Source organism: Chlamydotis macqueenii, chromosome 19 (assembly GCF_036417535.1).
Source record: "Chlamydotis macqueenii isolate bChlMac1 chromosome 19, bChlMac1.mat, whole genome shotgun sequence".
Taxonomy (NCBI): domain Eukaryota; kingdom Metazoa; phylum Chordata; class Aves; order Otidiformes; family Otididae; genus Chlamydotis; species Chlamydotis macqueenii.
Genome location: NC_141574.1, coordinates 8,584,754 through 8,603,075, shown reverse-complemented (window position 1 = coordinate 8,603,075; position 18,322 = coordinate 8,584,754). Strand labels below are relative to the sequence as shown.

Here is an 18,322-nt window from a genome sequence, read left to right as displayed (position 1 = left end):
ATTTCAGGAAAACACTATTTGTTACCATTTTTTAAAGAGAATAAACCACACTTTGTGCCTCATCAATTCAGTGATAACTTAAGCAGGGCAGCAGTGGATGAATCACAGGGTCAGAAAAGTCACACAGACATCACAGTAGATGGTATTCTATGGAAAGCATTTTGGCTTCATCCTGCTGCTACCATCAGTGAATCTCCTCAGAAATGCAGCATTAGTAAGCTTGAGTGCGTATCAGAATATCTCAAAAGTCAACGGCAAGCTACAGTCTAGTGAACACAGACACTTTGAATTCATCTCTAGCGACACAAAATGCAGAGAACCGAGTTACCAATCTCATCACAACCATCAGCATTTTCCCTGCTCTCTCAGTGCTTGTGTCTTATTCCCCTGGCTTTAACAATTTTTCATTTCTATAACTGCTCTTTACAAGAGGATCAATTTTTTAAAAGGACTCCAGGAAAAAAGCTCAACGACTTCTTGGATTTACGAAGGGTCTATTTACTCTACAGGCTGTGCACATTTACTGAAACCAGTCACTGCTTGAGCAAACAAAAGCAGGGTGATGGCAGCGCAAAACTCAGTGAAGGTTAAGTATCCAGGCACTGGTCAAATGTCTCTAAAAGAGTTCACAGCTTGCGCTGAGCATCATTGCCGCTAAGATTACACCATTATCAGCTCAAAACTCGCCTAGGTGGATCTACATACCCTGCAGCCACAGTCTGACTTGATCCCCTTGGCAAAGCTTTTTGAGCATTTAATACATCTAAGCTTAAACAATGCCTCTGTCAAACATGTCAGCATCCACGCACACTTTCACCACTCCTTTTATTTCATCAGTCTGTCCTACCTCATCAACTGCTAAGCTAAACATTCAACATAAGGTATTTTAAGCAGACTCACAGAGCAGGCTCCTTCAGCCCGTAACAAGACCTCCAGCAGAGCCACCGATTCCCCTTCCACAGTAATTTAAAACAAGTTCCCCAAAACTGGCAAGTTGCTTAATAATTCTTGACCAAAGCAACACCAAAAAAATGAATGACTCTTCCTATTTATGCAGGAATGCTTCTGCCAAGCTTTTTCCACACTACCACATCTCGTCATTTATACGACATAAACACAAAATCCTGAACAGGATTAAACTACTTCACATGGCAATTACATTTGACAGCGAGGTTTTCAGAGTACGTTGCCCTGCAAGAGAAATACAATTTAAATAAAGGATATTGTCTGTTTTAGTAAACCATCAGAAACCTGCTGTTCTGATCAAATAAGAATATTTCGGACTGATAAGACATTTAGGGAGAGATTCTGACACACACTTCACTATACAGGAGCCCACTTACACAATTTATCGCTCTGAACACCACCAGCATAAATGTTTTCTTAAAATGTAAACATTTGCTAAACCCAGACAACAAACTCAGTACTGATTTTCTTTCAAGATAATTTAATTGCTGACTCATTTTCAGTGGGAGGGGAAAAAATAAATCCCATTGATTCCCTATAATATATTTATCACTTCACCTACAGATTTATTAAAGGCAGTTCTCTTTTGGGGGAGGGAAAAAAAAAAAAAGTGAATAAAGCATGACTCAGCTCTTAGGAAAAAAAAAAACAACCAAACAAAGCAAACGTACTGCTTTGTTCTCTTTGATTAAGTAATTTAATAGATAAAACAAAATCATTTCATTAATTCAGAAATTCCCCTAGATACCCCTAGTCTAAGATCTCATGCTGTCTTGCCACTCGTGGTAAGGACAATAATTGAGGTACAGCTTTGAGAGTGTTCAGGCTACGGACCACCTCAAAAACTGTTTCCCAGTTTCTAAGCAGAAAGAACAAATTAATGATGACCTAACACATGTAAAAATTCAAAGGAAGGCAACAAAAGTGAAATACCTAATTGGAGAGATAAGCATATAGCTAGACCAAGGAAATGGTGCAGAGAAAAACAAAAAGGCGGCACTGTTTGTGAAATTTATATAGGCAATGGCTTCTCTAGCTTATCATTGCTACAGGTATGAGGAGATGGCCGTTTAAAGCAAATCAGCATCTTTGTGGACATTTTCAAAAGCTGACACAGTAGTAGCAGGCAAACTCACTTCCCTGTGTGCAGCTACCAGACAGTAGTACTGTACTTCGACAGATACCAGAAAAACTTCAGAAATAGCAGTAACTTATACATAACCCAAGAGTTATGAATGTGAACAAGCACGATAAAAAAAGAGTTAACACCAGATTTCTTTCCCTCTTTGGTTCCCTGTCCCTTGGCCATACAAATTGGTAGGCAGAGAATAAACTGAGAAAGGGAACAGGTGAAGACTTACTTCTAAGGAATAGTAAATTAAAAGTGTTAGTTGCCAGAAAAGCAGCTTGCAGGCATGAAAACATGGTGCCTTAGAGTAACCACTTAAAGGGCATAAATCTTAATAAATGACCTGGAAAATATGGTTGCCAGGTATATTTATGGAGACACTGTGGTGATAAATATAGTATGACAAATAATAAAATATTATTAACATCTTTATTTGATAAGGAACAGGATATGGTTCCTATTATTTGGAGCAGGGTTTCTACAGCAATTTAATAGTTTCCCTGAGAACAACAGACTACTACTCCCCCAAGCCTCTATAATCTATTTCTTGACAGAAAACATTGCCATCATTCTATATATTCCTATTTTTTGCTACCACTTGTCAACCAAATGAATTCCTGAACAGTTAAAAAGGAAGAATATCCTCCTCCAGCATGAAATTAAAGAAAAAAAAATGAATATGCCTGGGGTATAAGCAATATAGAACATGAAGACTTTACTAACCCTGCAGTTATGATCATTTTAAGTCAACTTAAGTACTGCCGGTCATCTGAAAGGGTAACTCGGCACTCCCACCTCACCCCGACCACACATGCCTTTTATCCCCACCATGCTACAAGAGCCTTAGAGGCTGCATAGTGATGGGATCAGAGAAGTGATATAAACTAATTTTCAGCCAAACCAGGTCCCTGATCATGGTCATCACTTGGCTAAGTATACACCAGAACTGGCACAAACACGACAGTGAGGACGTAGACTAGTTTAAACTATGAAAAAAGAGTCTGAACTACACCCTTGGGCACTCATATTACTACTGTGTGTCTTCATCCCTTCCTTTATGCCAACTCTAGTGCTCACCAGGTCTTTCACTAAATCAGTTAAACTCATGAATCCAGCAGTGAGTAGTTCTCAACTGAGTGACTGAGCTGAACTGGCTCAGCGATGGGTCCAACGTGTAGAGCTGGCAGAAAGGAAATGATGGGAATACGACTGTGGCAGCAGGAAGAAGAAAGTAGGACCACTCTTTTCAGCAGAAGCAACCTTCTAGACTGGCTTAGCTGTAACATGAAACCACAGCCTACGGGTGCAGTTTGATCATCAGTTTAAACCTAAGTGCACGCTGCTTGCCAAAAGATACAGCCTAGCCTTGCTTCTGTCCTGTGCTCTCCCTTGTGGCAACTGAGATAGGTGTAATCATGCAGCAGAACTTCTGACTGTCATTTGTAAGTGATAAATGACCTTTCTCAAAACTTGATTTCCATTCAGACTCTCCAGGGGAAGCTTACAAACGTAATGTGTATCAGAAAGCAAATTCCAAAGCTCAGATTTCCCATCAGTGTCTGTATATAAACAGGTTTTGAATTGAATGCAACTGTCTCCAGTATAGATGCACTTAGACTGGCACAAAACCGAGAGCTGTAGATAAAAATAGATCAGAAAACACTTGTACTCCAGAATAAGGTTAGGCTCACATTTACTCTTACTTGAAAGCAAATATGCTAGTACAAAACCGCAGTTAGATTAGACCCTACAATGTGCCATTACAATCCTTCCCGATGTATCATCAGGTAAATATGAGCCTCAGTGCCTCAAACAAATGCAACCTTTGTAACACCAGGAGTTTCTGCACCATTTAGAGATTTAGCATCTTTATCCCTAGTTTAATCTAAAGTCAAACAGAAGACCAGACAGAAGGCTGTAATATGTTCACAGCTAGAAACATCAGTCAAGCACAGAATCTGCAGTTTGGTTAATTGCTTTCCCATTAATTTCGTACACATCTCTAGATACAGCACAAGGAAGAAGATATAAACTGACACCGCGAGCCGACAATTAAGGAAACCTTACTTGAAAACAATCTTTAAAAGAAAATTTAAAAGATGTAGCATACGACATAAAGCTGCCAGCTTGTCAGATGATTTGAACTAACAGAGCCCAATTTATGCTTCATATTTCACCAAAATAAACCAAGTAATACCACAGCTAAATTATATCACAGTGATTTTGGCACAGACTACTGTTAATGTAAGATGAATGTTCCAATTCCTGTGTCTGAAGTCAATGAGAGTCTAATATGAACTTCAGAAGGCCTTAGGAAATACAATTTTCTTAAAGGGTACCAGATATGAAAATTTATAGTAGATGGTTAACATAATTATTGCTCAAGCAATCACTTCTAGCATTTATCTGTATTTCTTCCTTTACAGATTAAGCCAATGACACTGAAAATACAGATTTAAGAATTATTTTATACTGCGCTTTAACAGTAACCACCCATGTAAGTACAGAAAGTTACCCTACCAAGGCATGGGTGTGGTGGGTAAGCAGTTATATATGGAAACATTCTGACCAAAAAAAAGTGAGAGAGCTCTTTCTTCTTCCATTTTGCATATTTCTCTCTTTTGTTGCCATTTAAATAGCATTTCAGGTCTTGTTGCAATTACCTGTAAGTTTAAAACGTGTATGGACAAAAGATACAGTAAAACCCATACAGTCTGTTCAGGTCAACTGCTTAAAGGCGCGGGCAACACCGCAATCAACAAAGCTGCCTTGGTCGGAGCCTCAGTTAATCCTTTTCTCTCGCCTACAGGCCATTCCCTCTGGAGCACCACACAGTTAATGCTTCTGGTGTCTTTCAGTTATTGATTCTGATTCACTTTGCCATTTATAACTGATATTGCATTTTTGCTCCATAGTTTTACTAAAAAACATTTTCAGAAACCACAAAATATAACAAGATAAATTCTAACAAAAAGTTCCCACTTGAGTTTAAATTTCTTCTCTGTGACTCACTGCAGCAAGGCAAGCCTCTTCTGCTTATTAAGTAACGAAGTCAGGTGCTTTTTTTTTTTTTTTTTTTTTTTTTTTTAAAGATGTTAGTTATTTTTCAGCTCTTCACACTGACAGACACACAAGACAAGACAGGGTTCTTAACTGCACACAGAACAAAACAAGCAAATTGCAGCAGTGCAGGTTTCCTGCCCTGCTCTCTACTGACACCAGCTTTCAGAACTGCTCTGATAGCCAAAAGATGGAACTCTAATTTATTTTCCCAGCTTTCCAGTAGGCATACGTTAACTTTCAGTCACTAATTTTCACAATCTGTGAGGGACATAACTGCTTTGGTTTACAAATAAAGATAGCAAACTATTAAACAATTAGATGTCAACCAACCTCATGATAAACAGGTGAGTAACTCAAGTCCATTGCCTAAAAGTATGACAATTTGTTCTGAGAAAATACTCAGAACCTGAAGATGAATAAGGTAGGGCTGAGAAGCAGATGAGTACTTGCTCTGTATCAAGAGTAAAGCACAAGAAGATCTTCCCTATTTAGTAAAAGAAATTGGAGAGATCTTAAATAAAGAAATAGACATTAAAAAAAAAAAAAGAAAACAAGCTAAGATTCAACATAGCTAGGGAGCAATGATGTTTGGAAAAGAAAAGAGAAGATATTTTTCACAGAGGAAGTTTGTATGGTCATGCAATTTTCCCTAGAAGAAGAACGGAGGCATGGAGGAAACAGAGAGTGAGGGTGCGCTAACTGCACAGCAAGCAGAGACTGGGGCAGCTGAAACAAGGGCAAGGTACACAGAACACCCTCAGACTGGAGGGTGCAAAAGGCCTGCGAGAAAGAGAGCAATGTTTAAAGAAGATGAGGCGATGGCTGGGAAGGAGGACTGAGGAAACCAGAAGACTAGCTGAAGAGCAGTAGTTGCCCAAGACAATGTCAAATGACTATTTGACTGAAGAGGAAAAATCTGCGATCAAAGGTCAAGTAAGGCTACATTTCTGCCGCTTAACTGCGTGGAAGCAGAAATTGCCAGGGAAGACTGAAACAGACGTGAAGCTTTTATTTTTCCTTTTTGTTGTATTTGGAGGAGTCAGGCCAGGGAAGACAAGCATAGGATGGGGACAGGAAGGAGAGAAGAAGCACCACAAGTCAGCTGAATGCCAACAGCAGTTGTGGCCGACAGAAGCAGACATGAATGGAAAAAAACCCCAAAAACCAAAAAACACAGCAATTCCTCATTATATTAGCAGTCATGCTGCAGCTCTGCATTCTTAAGATACTATAGCCACTGCTAAAAAGCAAAAGGGCAACTCATGAGTTCTCATGCATCAGGTATATTTCAGTGAAGAGATAAAAAGCAATGCTTTTCTTTTTGAAAGACATAGAAATACTAGCTAAGAGTACACTACTCACTTGTTCCTTCTAGGTAAATTTATATAAAGATATCAAATGATTTAAGTTTTTCCAGAGATAATTCATCATCATGCTTAACTGACTACGCCATGACTAAAATTACACAATGTTTACACTATTTATAGAATAACTTGCAGAGGCTAGTACCATTAACTCAGACACCACTAAATCAGATACTAAAAACAATTCTGCAAGTAAAGACTATGAACCACTCAGAAGCACTAGACCTTTGGAGTGAAAGATGTTCCTCTTAAATACAGACACACAATGGCACTTACAGCTAGTCATCTGTTTCCAACCTCGCTGTCAGAGACTGCTTAGAAGTTTGCTTAGTAAGTGCTGCTTATCAATGTTACCTGTTCTTATCTTGGAAGACTTCAGTCAGAGCAAAGCCATAACCTCATACTTTTTCTTTTTTTTTTCTTTCCTTAAACTACATACTTTTATTTTTTAAAAATACCAAATATAATAAAATACCTACATGTAATATAGAAAACTTCACATCTTAGAAGTATTTTTTAAATAAAGTGCCTGGAGTGCAAACCCAGGAAGTCTGCCATTCAGCCATCACATGTTCTGAAGCCTATGAGATTTGGCCCACTCCCACAGAGAGAAATTGTTTGTTTTTGCTTCTTAAAAGTTTTAAACCAAAATTCTGTCTTCAATCGCTTTCAAGGGAGTGCACACAAACTAGTTCCACAGTGGGAATCCTCTCAGCCCACAAAGGGCTATGGGAAAGCAACTAAGCATCTTGAGGCATCAGGCCAGAAAGGGAAGAAAACATTTACTAAGGCCATATTCTCTGAGACAATGGTGAAGTGGCCAAGCAGCAATACAAATGAGCAGGTAGGTTTAGATTAGATATTAGGAAAACATTTTTTACAATGAGGGTGGTGGAGCACTGGCCCAGGTTGCCCAGAGAGGTGGTGGATGCCCCATCCCTGGAAACATTCCAGGCCAGGTTGGCCGGGGCTCTGAGCAACCTGATCTGGTTGGAGATGTCCCTGCTCCTTGCAGGGGGGTTGGACTGGGTGGGCTTTGAAGGTCCCTTCCCACCCAAACCATTCTATGATTCTATGATTTTCCAGTGTTCAAAATGCAAGAGAGTCAATCCACATGTTAAAACATATTCATTATACCTGCAGGAGAGTCAATAGCTAATTATAAAGAACAGGGTCATAATATTTTTCAAAATTAAGACAGAGATTGGGACTTGGCTTCAACAGGAAAACAGATACCCTAAAAGTGCCTATTTCCACTCTGGAGTAAACTGACCTAGTGAGCAGAACAAAGCTTCCTTAGAAATTCTAAAAGGTGGAAACATGTATGTTCAAGGTGTCTGTTTTGCTTTTGAAGCCAAATCCCAGATGTGTCCACTGAACTGACACAGAAAACATACAGCTTAAAAAAAAAAAAAAAGTGTTAATGTTTGTGGGTTTTAACTTAAATATGTCTTTAATAGTACTAGTAACTATTAAATAATAATAAAACAAAGACAAAGCAAAATGAAAGTGAGGGAAGAATTTTTTTTTCTTTTGGAAAGTACCAACAATTTTGAAGTTACTCCCCAAGAGAAAAAGAGTTTAACATTTGACAGTTACATCAACAACACGGAGCTGAACTTCAGTGCTCAAAACCACTCCCCTACCAACCACACCTAGCTTTCGAGATGAGTAATAATGTTTTTAGATACTTCAGTTTAATTTAAAACTGATACTTATAAGGAAAATAACTAGAAATGTAAAAGCATCTAAGGTTTAAGTTTTATTCATTTATTTTCTGTGTGACATCTCAGGCCCCTGCACCAAGAATGCTCAGCCTTTGGGATACGTGAAAAGTACAGCAACACCAAGTCTCAGCTTTTGTAAGGATCCCATATTTTTGCCACAGAGAACCAACGCAGCTCACAGTGCTGCTAGTGGTACTGAAATCAGTACGGCAACGTCCTCCAGTCTTCCGTACACAGCTGAGCAGTTCTGTCCACTGAGAACTGGCATCATCTCTGACCGCAAAGAGAGAAACCATTTTTACTGGCCTAAGCACAGGAGTAAGAACAAGTTACTCCAATACTGTACGAATTCTTTCTGCTGGCAAATTCTTTTTAAAATATTTGTCAAGAGCGTGCCATTAACAGTTTCCTTTATCACAGAATAATATCAACAGATTCACTATTTATCAGTCTGACTGCACCAGTGGTTTTAAGTTTACTAGTGCAGTAATAAGGCATATCATTGTAATTAATTACAGTCTTGAAGAACTAGTGTTTTATGGAACTGCAGTTTCTTCATTGAAGTATTTTCCAGATATGAGAAGGGGAATAATAATAAAACCCAAGCATTCTGATAGGGAAAAACTATGCCAAAACATTTCGTTTGGTAACCTTGTTTTTAGAGATGGCAAACATCCACATCTGAATTAAACCCAGGGAGGCTGCGAGCACGCCACCTTCAAAACAAAAAATATTTTGAAAAATAAGGCATTGTTGTTCCAATCACACAATCTAGACAACATACATATTAAACAAAATTCTCAAAAACACCTACCTTGACCACGATCAACAAGAAGCACATATCTACTTGCAACACAGGTTGACATCATTAGCTAACAGTTCACAGCACAGCGCACAAAGCTACCCCAGCAGCCAAAGGACTCTGCACTCAGCCCTTCTGCGATTGTTATCATATGGAAACTCTATTACCCCACACAAAAGAATTAGAGGGTTATTAGCGTCTATACCAAGCCAAAGTACGAAAGTGGGGCAGGACCTGACGTCTATTCTTTTCCTATTTCTTTGTACTACTCCTTCCCTTCTTCTTCTTGGGCCCATTTTCATTTCAATATGGGCATTAGAATAGAATAAACATTCTATATTATATTCCTCTCATGTTGTTCCATATATGTCATTTCTACTGCAGCAGAAACAGTAGTTCTTTTATACTTGCTTTCAACAAAAAAATCAGAGCTGATGCATCTTGCGCAAGTAAACAATGCATAAGGTATTTATAATCAATATAAGCAATTATAAAAAGTCATTATTTTTCCTTGGGGGAACATCCAATCCCGTTCTATTTTGTCACATGTAATCTTAAATCAGAAGTTACACTACTCCTTTAAGCAATAAATTCAGTGTAGGCAACTGAAAATGTATAGTAATTCCTTTCTTCAATATTTTCTCCACACTAAAACACAACGGAGAAGTTTCAAGGCACACTTTTGGCAAGTTACTTAAAAATAAAACCAACACACATGAGAACAATAGCACAGTAATCAATGTGGATTAAAAAAACCCAAACTAGTCTCATTACTGCCAAAGGAGGATGAGGGAGAGGAGCCATTTTAGAAGCTGTAATTCTTTAATGTGAGAACACAGCAACCACTTTCAGAATCCATCCGACTTGCAGCCAGTTCCCCCCACCATGTGCCTTATTTACAGCACCCTCATCTTCCCACAGCAATTCATACCTCCTACAAGAAAGACTTCATGAACCTATGAAATTACCACATTTTACTTGCATCTTTTTGCCTTTTTTTAAAATAACAACAACAATCTATCAAATTTATAACTTCTAATACACTACCAACGTACAACTACCTTTCCTGGTCAAGGGGCAGCAAACATTTGTACAACGCACAGGTCCGCTGCACAGCTACATTCAGATAGCCTGCAAGGGCCAAGAAGAAAATTTGTCGGGAGTTGTTCTATAGGCGTCAGAAGAAAAGGCTAAAGAACAATAAACAATGGATATTCACCAGAAAGCACACAAGAGCGACCTATACCAAAGCTGATCTTACAAGCATGACAGCAAGTACATTCACCTTCCCCTTAGTGCTCTAGAAGGATGAACATGCAATCATTGATATACCTTAATTTAGGAAAACCCCCCACAATCTAAGCACCTTCATCATTAAAACTTTGAAAAGGTAGACTGAAATACTGAAATCCGTGAGGATAAGGACTTTCTCATGTAACGCCACCAAAAAAAAAAAAAAAAAAAAAAAGCCCACACAATTCCCTAGATATACATAATTAGGAATACACCATTGCCCTTTTCTAACAGAGTGCTTTCCCAGGGAAACTCATCTGCTCTCTAAAAAAAAAAAAACAAAAGAGCTCCAGCATAGCTGGGTAAGCACCTACTCTTCAAAATTCTGCATCTCTCTCTGGGCCTCCTATTTCTACCTTATGATCAACCTCAAATTTCTTGCTCTCTTACCCATTCCCTTACATCCCATACACCAAACATTATCTCTTCAACCCCAAGCTGAGCATTACCTACAATTTTTTTTTATGACATGCATACAGTTCTACAATCTATTCCAAGGGGGAAAAATACTTCCTTATTCATAATTCCTCCCAAACCAGACACAAATAACCTTTCCATCACAAAAAAAAAAAAAAGAAAAAAAAACCTTCAGGGAAAGCTTATCTTCCTCCTGCACAGGTAAATACCATCTTGAGAGAAGAGCTGTCACTTTCTTTGTGTTTTCCAGCACAGGAACAAACTGTCCACACCACGCATCCTGACCTCAACCTCCTGAAGCGCCTTTTCACCCCACGCACAGGGCGAATGCAGCCCTACATCACCCGCCGCGGCCAGACCAACGGCGGAGCCCTACCCGGTCGATCAGTGCCTACCTGGACACAAGCATCACCAGCCTCTTCCTCCCCTCCCGCCGTCTCCCCTTTCCCAGGGCGGGGAGGCCTTCCCGGTCCCTCCGCACACCCAGGCCGGGAGCCCCGGCGCGTCCTCCGGAGCTTTACCCTCCCTCTTGATGCGCCCCGGGGAGCCGCCCTTGCTCCACACTGAGCACATTTACCGACTCATAACCACCCGCCATGCCCCCTTCGTCCTCGCAAGGCCTTGCCGACCCACCTCTCCCAGCCCAGCTCCCTCCCAGGCGCTCACCGCCCGGCCTCCCCTCACACGGCGGCGGCGCCCACCGCCGCGCCGCCCCGCCACCGCCCGGGCACGGCTCCCTCCCGGCCCCACAGGCCTCTCCGCCGCTCTCCCCTTCGTGCGTGTCCCCGCCGCTGCCCCACGCACCCTGTCCCGGCCGATCCCGCCCGTCACCACCCACCGCCGCGGACCGGCAAGGCCGCCTCGCCCAAGCCGCTGCCCCCCGCCCCCCGGCCGGCGTGGTTTCGCCGGCGAGCCCGGGGCTGGGCAGGCCGCAACCGCCCGGCTCCGCAGAGTGAGGCCGCCTTCTCCTTTACCGTCCGTCGGGGGGCTCGGGCCGGGCTGGGCCATGGCTCCGGCGGGCGGGCAGCGGCGCCGCCGCGGCCTCCTCCGCCTCCAGCCGCGGCGTCGGAGCGGGAACCGCTACGCCAGGGGGCCCCGGCGAGAGACGGGAGCTGCCGGGCCGGGCCTCCGCCTCCTCCGCCTCATCCTGACAGCGGCCGCCGCCGGCGGGAGGAGGAGGAGCGTCGCGCAGGCGCCCACGGTGAGACCACGGGACCGGCTGCCGCCACCGGGGTTGGGAGGGCCGGGGCCGCGGCGGCTTTCCCCGGGCCGGCTGACGCCGCCTGGCCCCATGCTGAGGTGCTTTGTCACCCAACGGCCGGGAGGGGAGGCAGAGCCGGCCCCGGCGGGAGCGCAGCCGAAACCTCCGCCCGTGACGGGCAGGGCCGGGGCGGTGGCGGGCTGACGGCGGAGCCGGTGGGGCTGAAGGCGGCCGACGGGATTCCCGCCGCCCGGCTGCGGGCCGAGCCGCCTGCCCGCTCCGACCGGCCTCGTCCCCTCGGCCTCGGCCTCGGCCTCGCCTGCGGGCCCGGCTGGGCTCCCGGGCCGGGGAGCCATCCCTGGGTCTGCTCTCAGTTAGGTTAGCCTGAAACTATAGTTAGTATTTATTATTCAGGGAATTGGTGTAAGTGACACCAATAAAATACAGTTCTGCTGTGGAACGCAGGGAGGGAAGCAGGTGTGGGTGGTGGAAGGAGCCTGTCTGGCCACCCTGGCTTCCCCACCACCCACGCTGCCCTGGTCTGTAGTGATGGAGGGTGTTAATCCTCCCACCCAACTGAGAGATCGTGCCTAAACTCCATTTTACCAATTAAAAAAAGTAGATTTACATCCTTTGGGTGCATGCAGAATCACAGAAAGCAGTGTTGGGGTGGATACTAAGTCCTGTCAAGGGCAGGATCTCTTACAGCTTGCCTTTCTTACGGCTTGCATACCTTAAAAATCAGTCATTTTTAAACTAGATCTCACAGGACTTCACCGTTCCCCTCACTTGTTGCCACAGTTTATCAGGCCTTGCTATCAAAATAGGTGGTATGGCAAGACATGGGATTCTGCATTTCGTATTGAATTTTTGCTCAGTTAAACCAAATACAAACTTGAAATAGGGAGTCTTTGAAAATTGATCCTTTATATTTTGCCTATTTTGATCAGTTGAGGTAGATCTCAGTCTTTGCTGTTGTAAAAAGCGGTTTAAACTAAAGATTTAACTTTTCAGTGTTCCCAGTTTGAGGCATGTAGAGCTTTCTTTCCATGGGTACTTGGAGAACCTAGAGCTGCAGATTCCTCACAGAATTGCTGGCTTAGTGATAAAATGATATAAGGAAAAAATTTCTTACGATGAAGATGGTGGAACACTAGCAGAGGTTGCCCAGAGAGGTAGTGGAAGCCCCATCCCTGGAAACATTCAAGGCCAGGTTGGACGGGGCTGTGAGCAACCTGATCTGGTTGGAGATGTCCCTGCTTCTTGCAGGGGGGGTTGGACTGGATGGGCTTTAAAGGTCCCTTCCAACCCAAACTACTCTATGATTCTATGATCAAAGAACTAAGTATCTATCACTTGAGGTACATTTCCAAATTTCTTAGCTACTGCTTTGGCTCTTCTAGAAGTAGCTGGATATTACAAGTATTCAACACTTAAATCCTTTTGAAAGGTTCTTGTCACCCAACTTTTTGTCAGTCTTAACTGTGGGAACCGAGCTCATGAAACTCTGTCCTTGTGTGTGTTCATATGGGTACCCCAAATCACCCATTTAACAGCTACTTCCATCTTGTTCATGTCAAGGCAAAACTCCCAGACATCTTGATTGGTCTGGGATCAAACTCTTATGCATCAGTCCTACTGCAAACAGAAGGTAAGATAATACCAATCTTGATATGTTACCTACAAGAGCTTATTAAAGGATGAATACAATATCCCGTCTGTCACTTCCGTAGCCAAAATATTGACGGCAGCCTTTCAAAATCTGCATCAGATCTCCCAATTGTATATATTAAATGGATTTTGTACAGTAGTCCGAAAAATAGAAAAACCCTCAAGGGGCTCGTACTTTTATTTTTTTTCCTTCTTGTTCTGCAATCTAAAGCTGCACTAGCTTTAAAAGTATGGTTTTTACTTAATCTTCCCTTTTTCTGGACAGTAATTGGACTCGACACATGCAAAGGTTTATGTAGTATCTGTTCATAATGTCTTGGAACCTGGAACAATTGGATAACTTCCTCTGTGCCTCCCAAAATGTCCCATTTAATTCTAATCACTTGTAGTTCTTATAGCCTTGATCTCAAATGATTTTCCAACATGACTCAGCTAAACCTTAGAAGAAGTAAGCAAAGCTTAACATCGGTTTGCATTCATCGAAACAGGTCTATTGCAGTGGCAGAACTACCAGAGGCCAAAAGTCCTGAATTCCAGGACTAAATGTTAGACTAGACAAGCGCAGTATTAAGAAATCAGTGAGACATGGGTCAGAGCTGCAGGTGGGCAGAGACTATTTCTGGAATAAGCTTCTCCAGAAATAATAATGCTGCTAGAATTCCATGCATTTTTATGAAACATATTTGGCCTAGAAGTCGAACATGGGCGTTTTCAGCATCAGCACCACAAGCAGCAGACACAAGTTAATGGAATATACATCTTCCTGGAGAGCGTATGCTGTGTTAGGACAAGCTGGAGGAGTAGCTGTCACCTTGCACTTTGCCTGAAATTTAATCTTGCAGGCTTACTGAAGAAGAAAAAATTCCAGCTTTTGTTTAAACAGCAACATCCAGTGACAAGCAGTAAGTGTGTACACTCGGTGGTTGTCTGGAAACCAGGAGTAAACTGAGGGGAACTGTGGTTCTTTGGTTGCAAAGAGCATAGTGAAGTGATTTACGTAAAATATGTAGGAGAGAAGAAATATTCTTGTTTTGCCTGAGGAAAAATAAAACAAGCAAGTAGCAAAAAAGCTAATTAAATCTATTTTCCTAATAGATCTGTCTTGTGGTTGACTGACTTCAGTGCTTATAAATGCTCAAGTTCCAATTGAAACTTTTCCTACTTTTTTTTAAGCATGTAGAAAGATTTTCTCTTTGGGTGGCCTTGCTTTTGCTTTTTCTTTTTTTCTTTTTTTTTTTTTTTTTCTTTAATTGGGGCACTTTAACCTCAACTGAAGCATCTATTTTCATTAGGCTTTGAAGAAAGTAATGATCACTGTCTTTATCTGTGAAACTAGTCTCAGATCCTAAGTCTGATTGAGTTACTCTGGCTATGTCCCAACTCCATGTCAGGACCAGACCCAATTACATATGTTGTACTACTACGTGCAGCAAAGTACACAGCTTTGGGGGAAGGCACTGCAAAATCCAGCAAGTCCCTTGTTGTGGACGATCAGAGGGCCGGGGCTGTGATCACACCGATGAAGAGTATGATCACGAAAGCTTTGCATTCATAGGAAGTGAGGCTAATAAAATACAAAGCTAATTGCTTTAGTTTTGAATGGTACAAGATACTGTTGTTTTATATGACAGCTGAGCTGATTCTCCAAAACGGAAAGTATTTAAAAAGATAAAGTTCTCGACTTGCAAGGCCAAGTCTACATTTGGTGTGAATTCAGTGGAAACAGGCTGATGTGTGGGAAATGAGAAGCTGGCCTGTAGCACGGAATCAAAATGGAGATGAAAAAGACCCTCTGAAGTGTGCTGTTTCCCATTTATGTTGCTTTACTGGCCTACTGTCCACAAAGAAGTTTGATTCCATTATCCCCTGTATGGTAGGAGTATGCAGTGAGTTACAGGCCCTGCTCCCCAGTGTAGTTTGTCTCATAAACCACCCGCTGTTTAATTCAATTCATCCAAGAAAGCTGAGTAACAAGGTAGATTTGGGAAGCGGCTTTGTGGGTTGCCAAGATTAGACTCCACAGCAGTTGTAGAGGAAGAAAATTGCAGAACTGAGGATCTCTGCCTGAGCAAGCAGAACTAATTTCCAGAGCAACAGCTTGTCTATCCCAGATGACTCTACCTCTAGGTGTTACAGGTGAAGATTTTGGTAACAGTCTCCTTCACTGGACAAACAATGAAGTGACATTGTCTTTAGATGAGTGCAACAAGAACAGTTTGAATGTGGAGAGTAAACATACGATCAGAAAACTTAACTCCAGGTGAAGCTGAGGGAAACAGAAGTTGCACACATCTCTAAGGAGGGACTCAGCTGCTCACGACAGCAAATCCTGGGTTCATTCAAAAGGCAAGTAACGGACTTGTCCTTCTAGCAAAAGAGAAGAGGAAATCCAGAATTTATTGCTTGCACTTTATATATTTCTAGGTTTGCCAGAATTTGTCTACCGTTTTTCTCACTTTTTTTTTATTTGTTTAAAATAAAAATGTCTTCAGAGTTTCCTCATGTTTAAACGTTTATTTTCCTTTTGTTGAGATTGATGGGACATTAGCATTAAGTATTCGTTCTGCAGATATGAGTGTTTGTAGGCTTTGGTCCTTTCATTTTAATGCAAAGCTTTTGGAGAAAATTTACATTCATCTAAGTATTACCATAAAGAGGTTGGTTGAAAATCCCAAACCAGTCATGCTTTTTGCTTCAAAAGTTATTCTGGAATGCAAGGAATTCAGTCTGGAACAATTACATTATTTGCAATGCTAACTTCTTAGCGAACCCTGGAATAGTTTATGTGGTTGAAAACCTTTTCAAGAGCAATTGAAAAATTATGTTATCCCATCTATTGTTTAAAGGATTCCATGTGGTACAGTTCTTTGAATATATGGGAAGCAAATGAAGCCAAAAATGAAAATTTGGCAGGCAAAAATCGAAGTGCTTGCATTGGCCCTAGATCTAGATATACGCACATTAATGATCTCATTTGAAAGATGTCTATATTAAGATTTGAAAGCTCTCTGGGTTCCCCAGGGGCGAGCTCATTGAATATTGTGATGTACCATGAAAGTAAACACTTTTTCTTACTGCAAAATAACCAAGGAATCAGAAACTGATTCCGTATGCATAACAAAGGATACATGAAGAGCATAGTCTTTTGAGTAAACTTGCTCAGCAATACTTCGTTAGAATTGTCATTGCAGGGAGGCACAAAACCAACACTGCCTTGTACTTGCGTACTCCATCATTGGAAGATCTGAAAATTTCCCATCACCCATTCAGGCTCACTGTACCTATATTAACAAAGTTATCTACATCTGTCCGCAGGCACACAGAGAAGGATGCAAAGGGGTTCAGCAAGTATTATGGCAAACCTTCCCGTAGTGGTTTAAGCTTCTAGTGCCCTAGAGCCTGCTCTGCCTTTGTGTTAGAGATAACTGTTGTAGTGAAGCGGAGAGAGCGGAGTGTAGGACTGTGCTTAGCCATGCGGTTTAGCCTTAGCCCAAATGTGCCTTCATCACTGATTTAAGTAGAGATGCTGGACTTCATACTGCAGTAGCTGAAGTGTGGACACACTCAGTCCCTCCTGCCAGCTCTGTATTGTAGCAGGATTTTATAATAGAGGAGAGCAGGCACCAGCAGGACCCATGTCAGTCATCACACATTCATCAGACCTCACCCAGCAAAGCCCAACATGATCCAGTAGCAGGGACAACAAGGGCAATAGGACCCCAGAGAGAACTCTCTTGTTTTTCTCTCTGTACATGAGGTTATACTTTTCTTTAAAAAACCTAAAATAACAATAGGGGGTTCTCCTTTTTGAGGCTGTTTTGCATGTAACTGTTGCATATAATAGTATGTCTTGAAACATCAGACCGTGTTAGCAGTAGCATCTCATGCATTCAGTCAGCTTCCTAATCTTGAGAAGATCAGTTCATTAACATCAATAAGATGAGCCAGGTCAAATCTGCAGGATTGGGACATTTATCCCATTTTCTTCCTCTGAGGCATAAGCAGATCAGATATCCCATAAATTCTCATGATTGCAATGCCCGGTTGCCAAGAGGAGGAGGGAGTGTTGCAAGTACCGTAAAATTCATTGTCCCATGTGTGTTGTATTAAATGGTGTAGCCAAAAGATCTCTGTGTTGAGACTTCAGCAGCAGTGCTCATTTTGGAGTGTTTTATTAATCCAACCACTGTTAACTCTGAGTATGTCCCTTTCAGAACTGTCTTTGGAGATATTTAGAACATGATACCCAAGAAAACTGAGCAGTCTTTGTGTAAATAATCGACTAGGCAGCTGAAGAGATGCAGTAGGATTTCAGAGGATCACCAAATCTTTGTAAGTCCTTCAGCTGAACAAGGCCACCCTTCTGAACAGTTTAATCCAGGTAGGATTGCTGGAAACTCTAAAAGCATACCTCAAGGCCTTCCTGCAAGTGGGATTCTTCAGTGATTCCTGAGCCTTTTTTAGGGCTTTGCCTATGCCCATATGTCCAGAGGTGAACCAACCCAAATACTTGTTAATACAAACTTAATCACACATCTTAGGTCAGTGGATAGACCCAGCTAGTCCAGCTGTTTTTCATCAACGCCATCCCATCCTTATAAATCCTTTAATTCCCTGTTTTCCCTGATTTGTCCTAGGTGGTACAGTGGTCTCTCTATTTGCCTTTTTATTTTACTAGAGTGCCTTTTC

The 18,322-nt window shown here is 42.0% G+C and overlaps 1 protein-coding gene across 1 annotated transcript in view; it reads right to left on the bottom strand.

The window, feature by feature from the left end:
* RABEP1 (rabaptin, RAB GTPase binding effector protein 1) overlaps positions 1-11,917 on the bottom strand; it is a 52,339-nt gene extending 40,422 nt beyond the window's left edge. The window contains exon 1 of the mRNA XM_086763298.1: positions 11,736-11,917. Within this exon, the coding sequence (XP_086619424.1) occupies positions 11,736-11,769 (34 nt within the window). The 5' untranslated portion in view covers positions 11,770-11,917. The remainder of the gene's footprint in view (positions 1-11,735) is intronic.
* Positions 11,918-18,322: the final 6,405 nt, after the last annotated feature.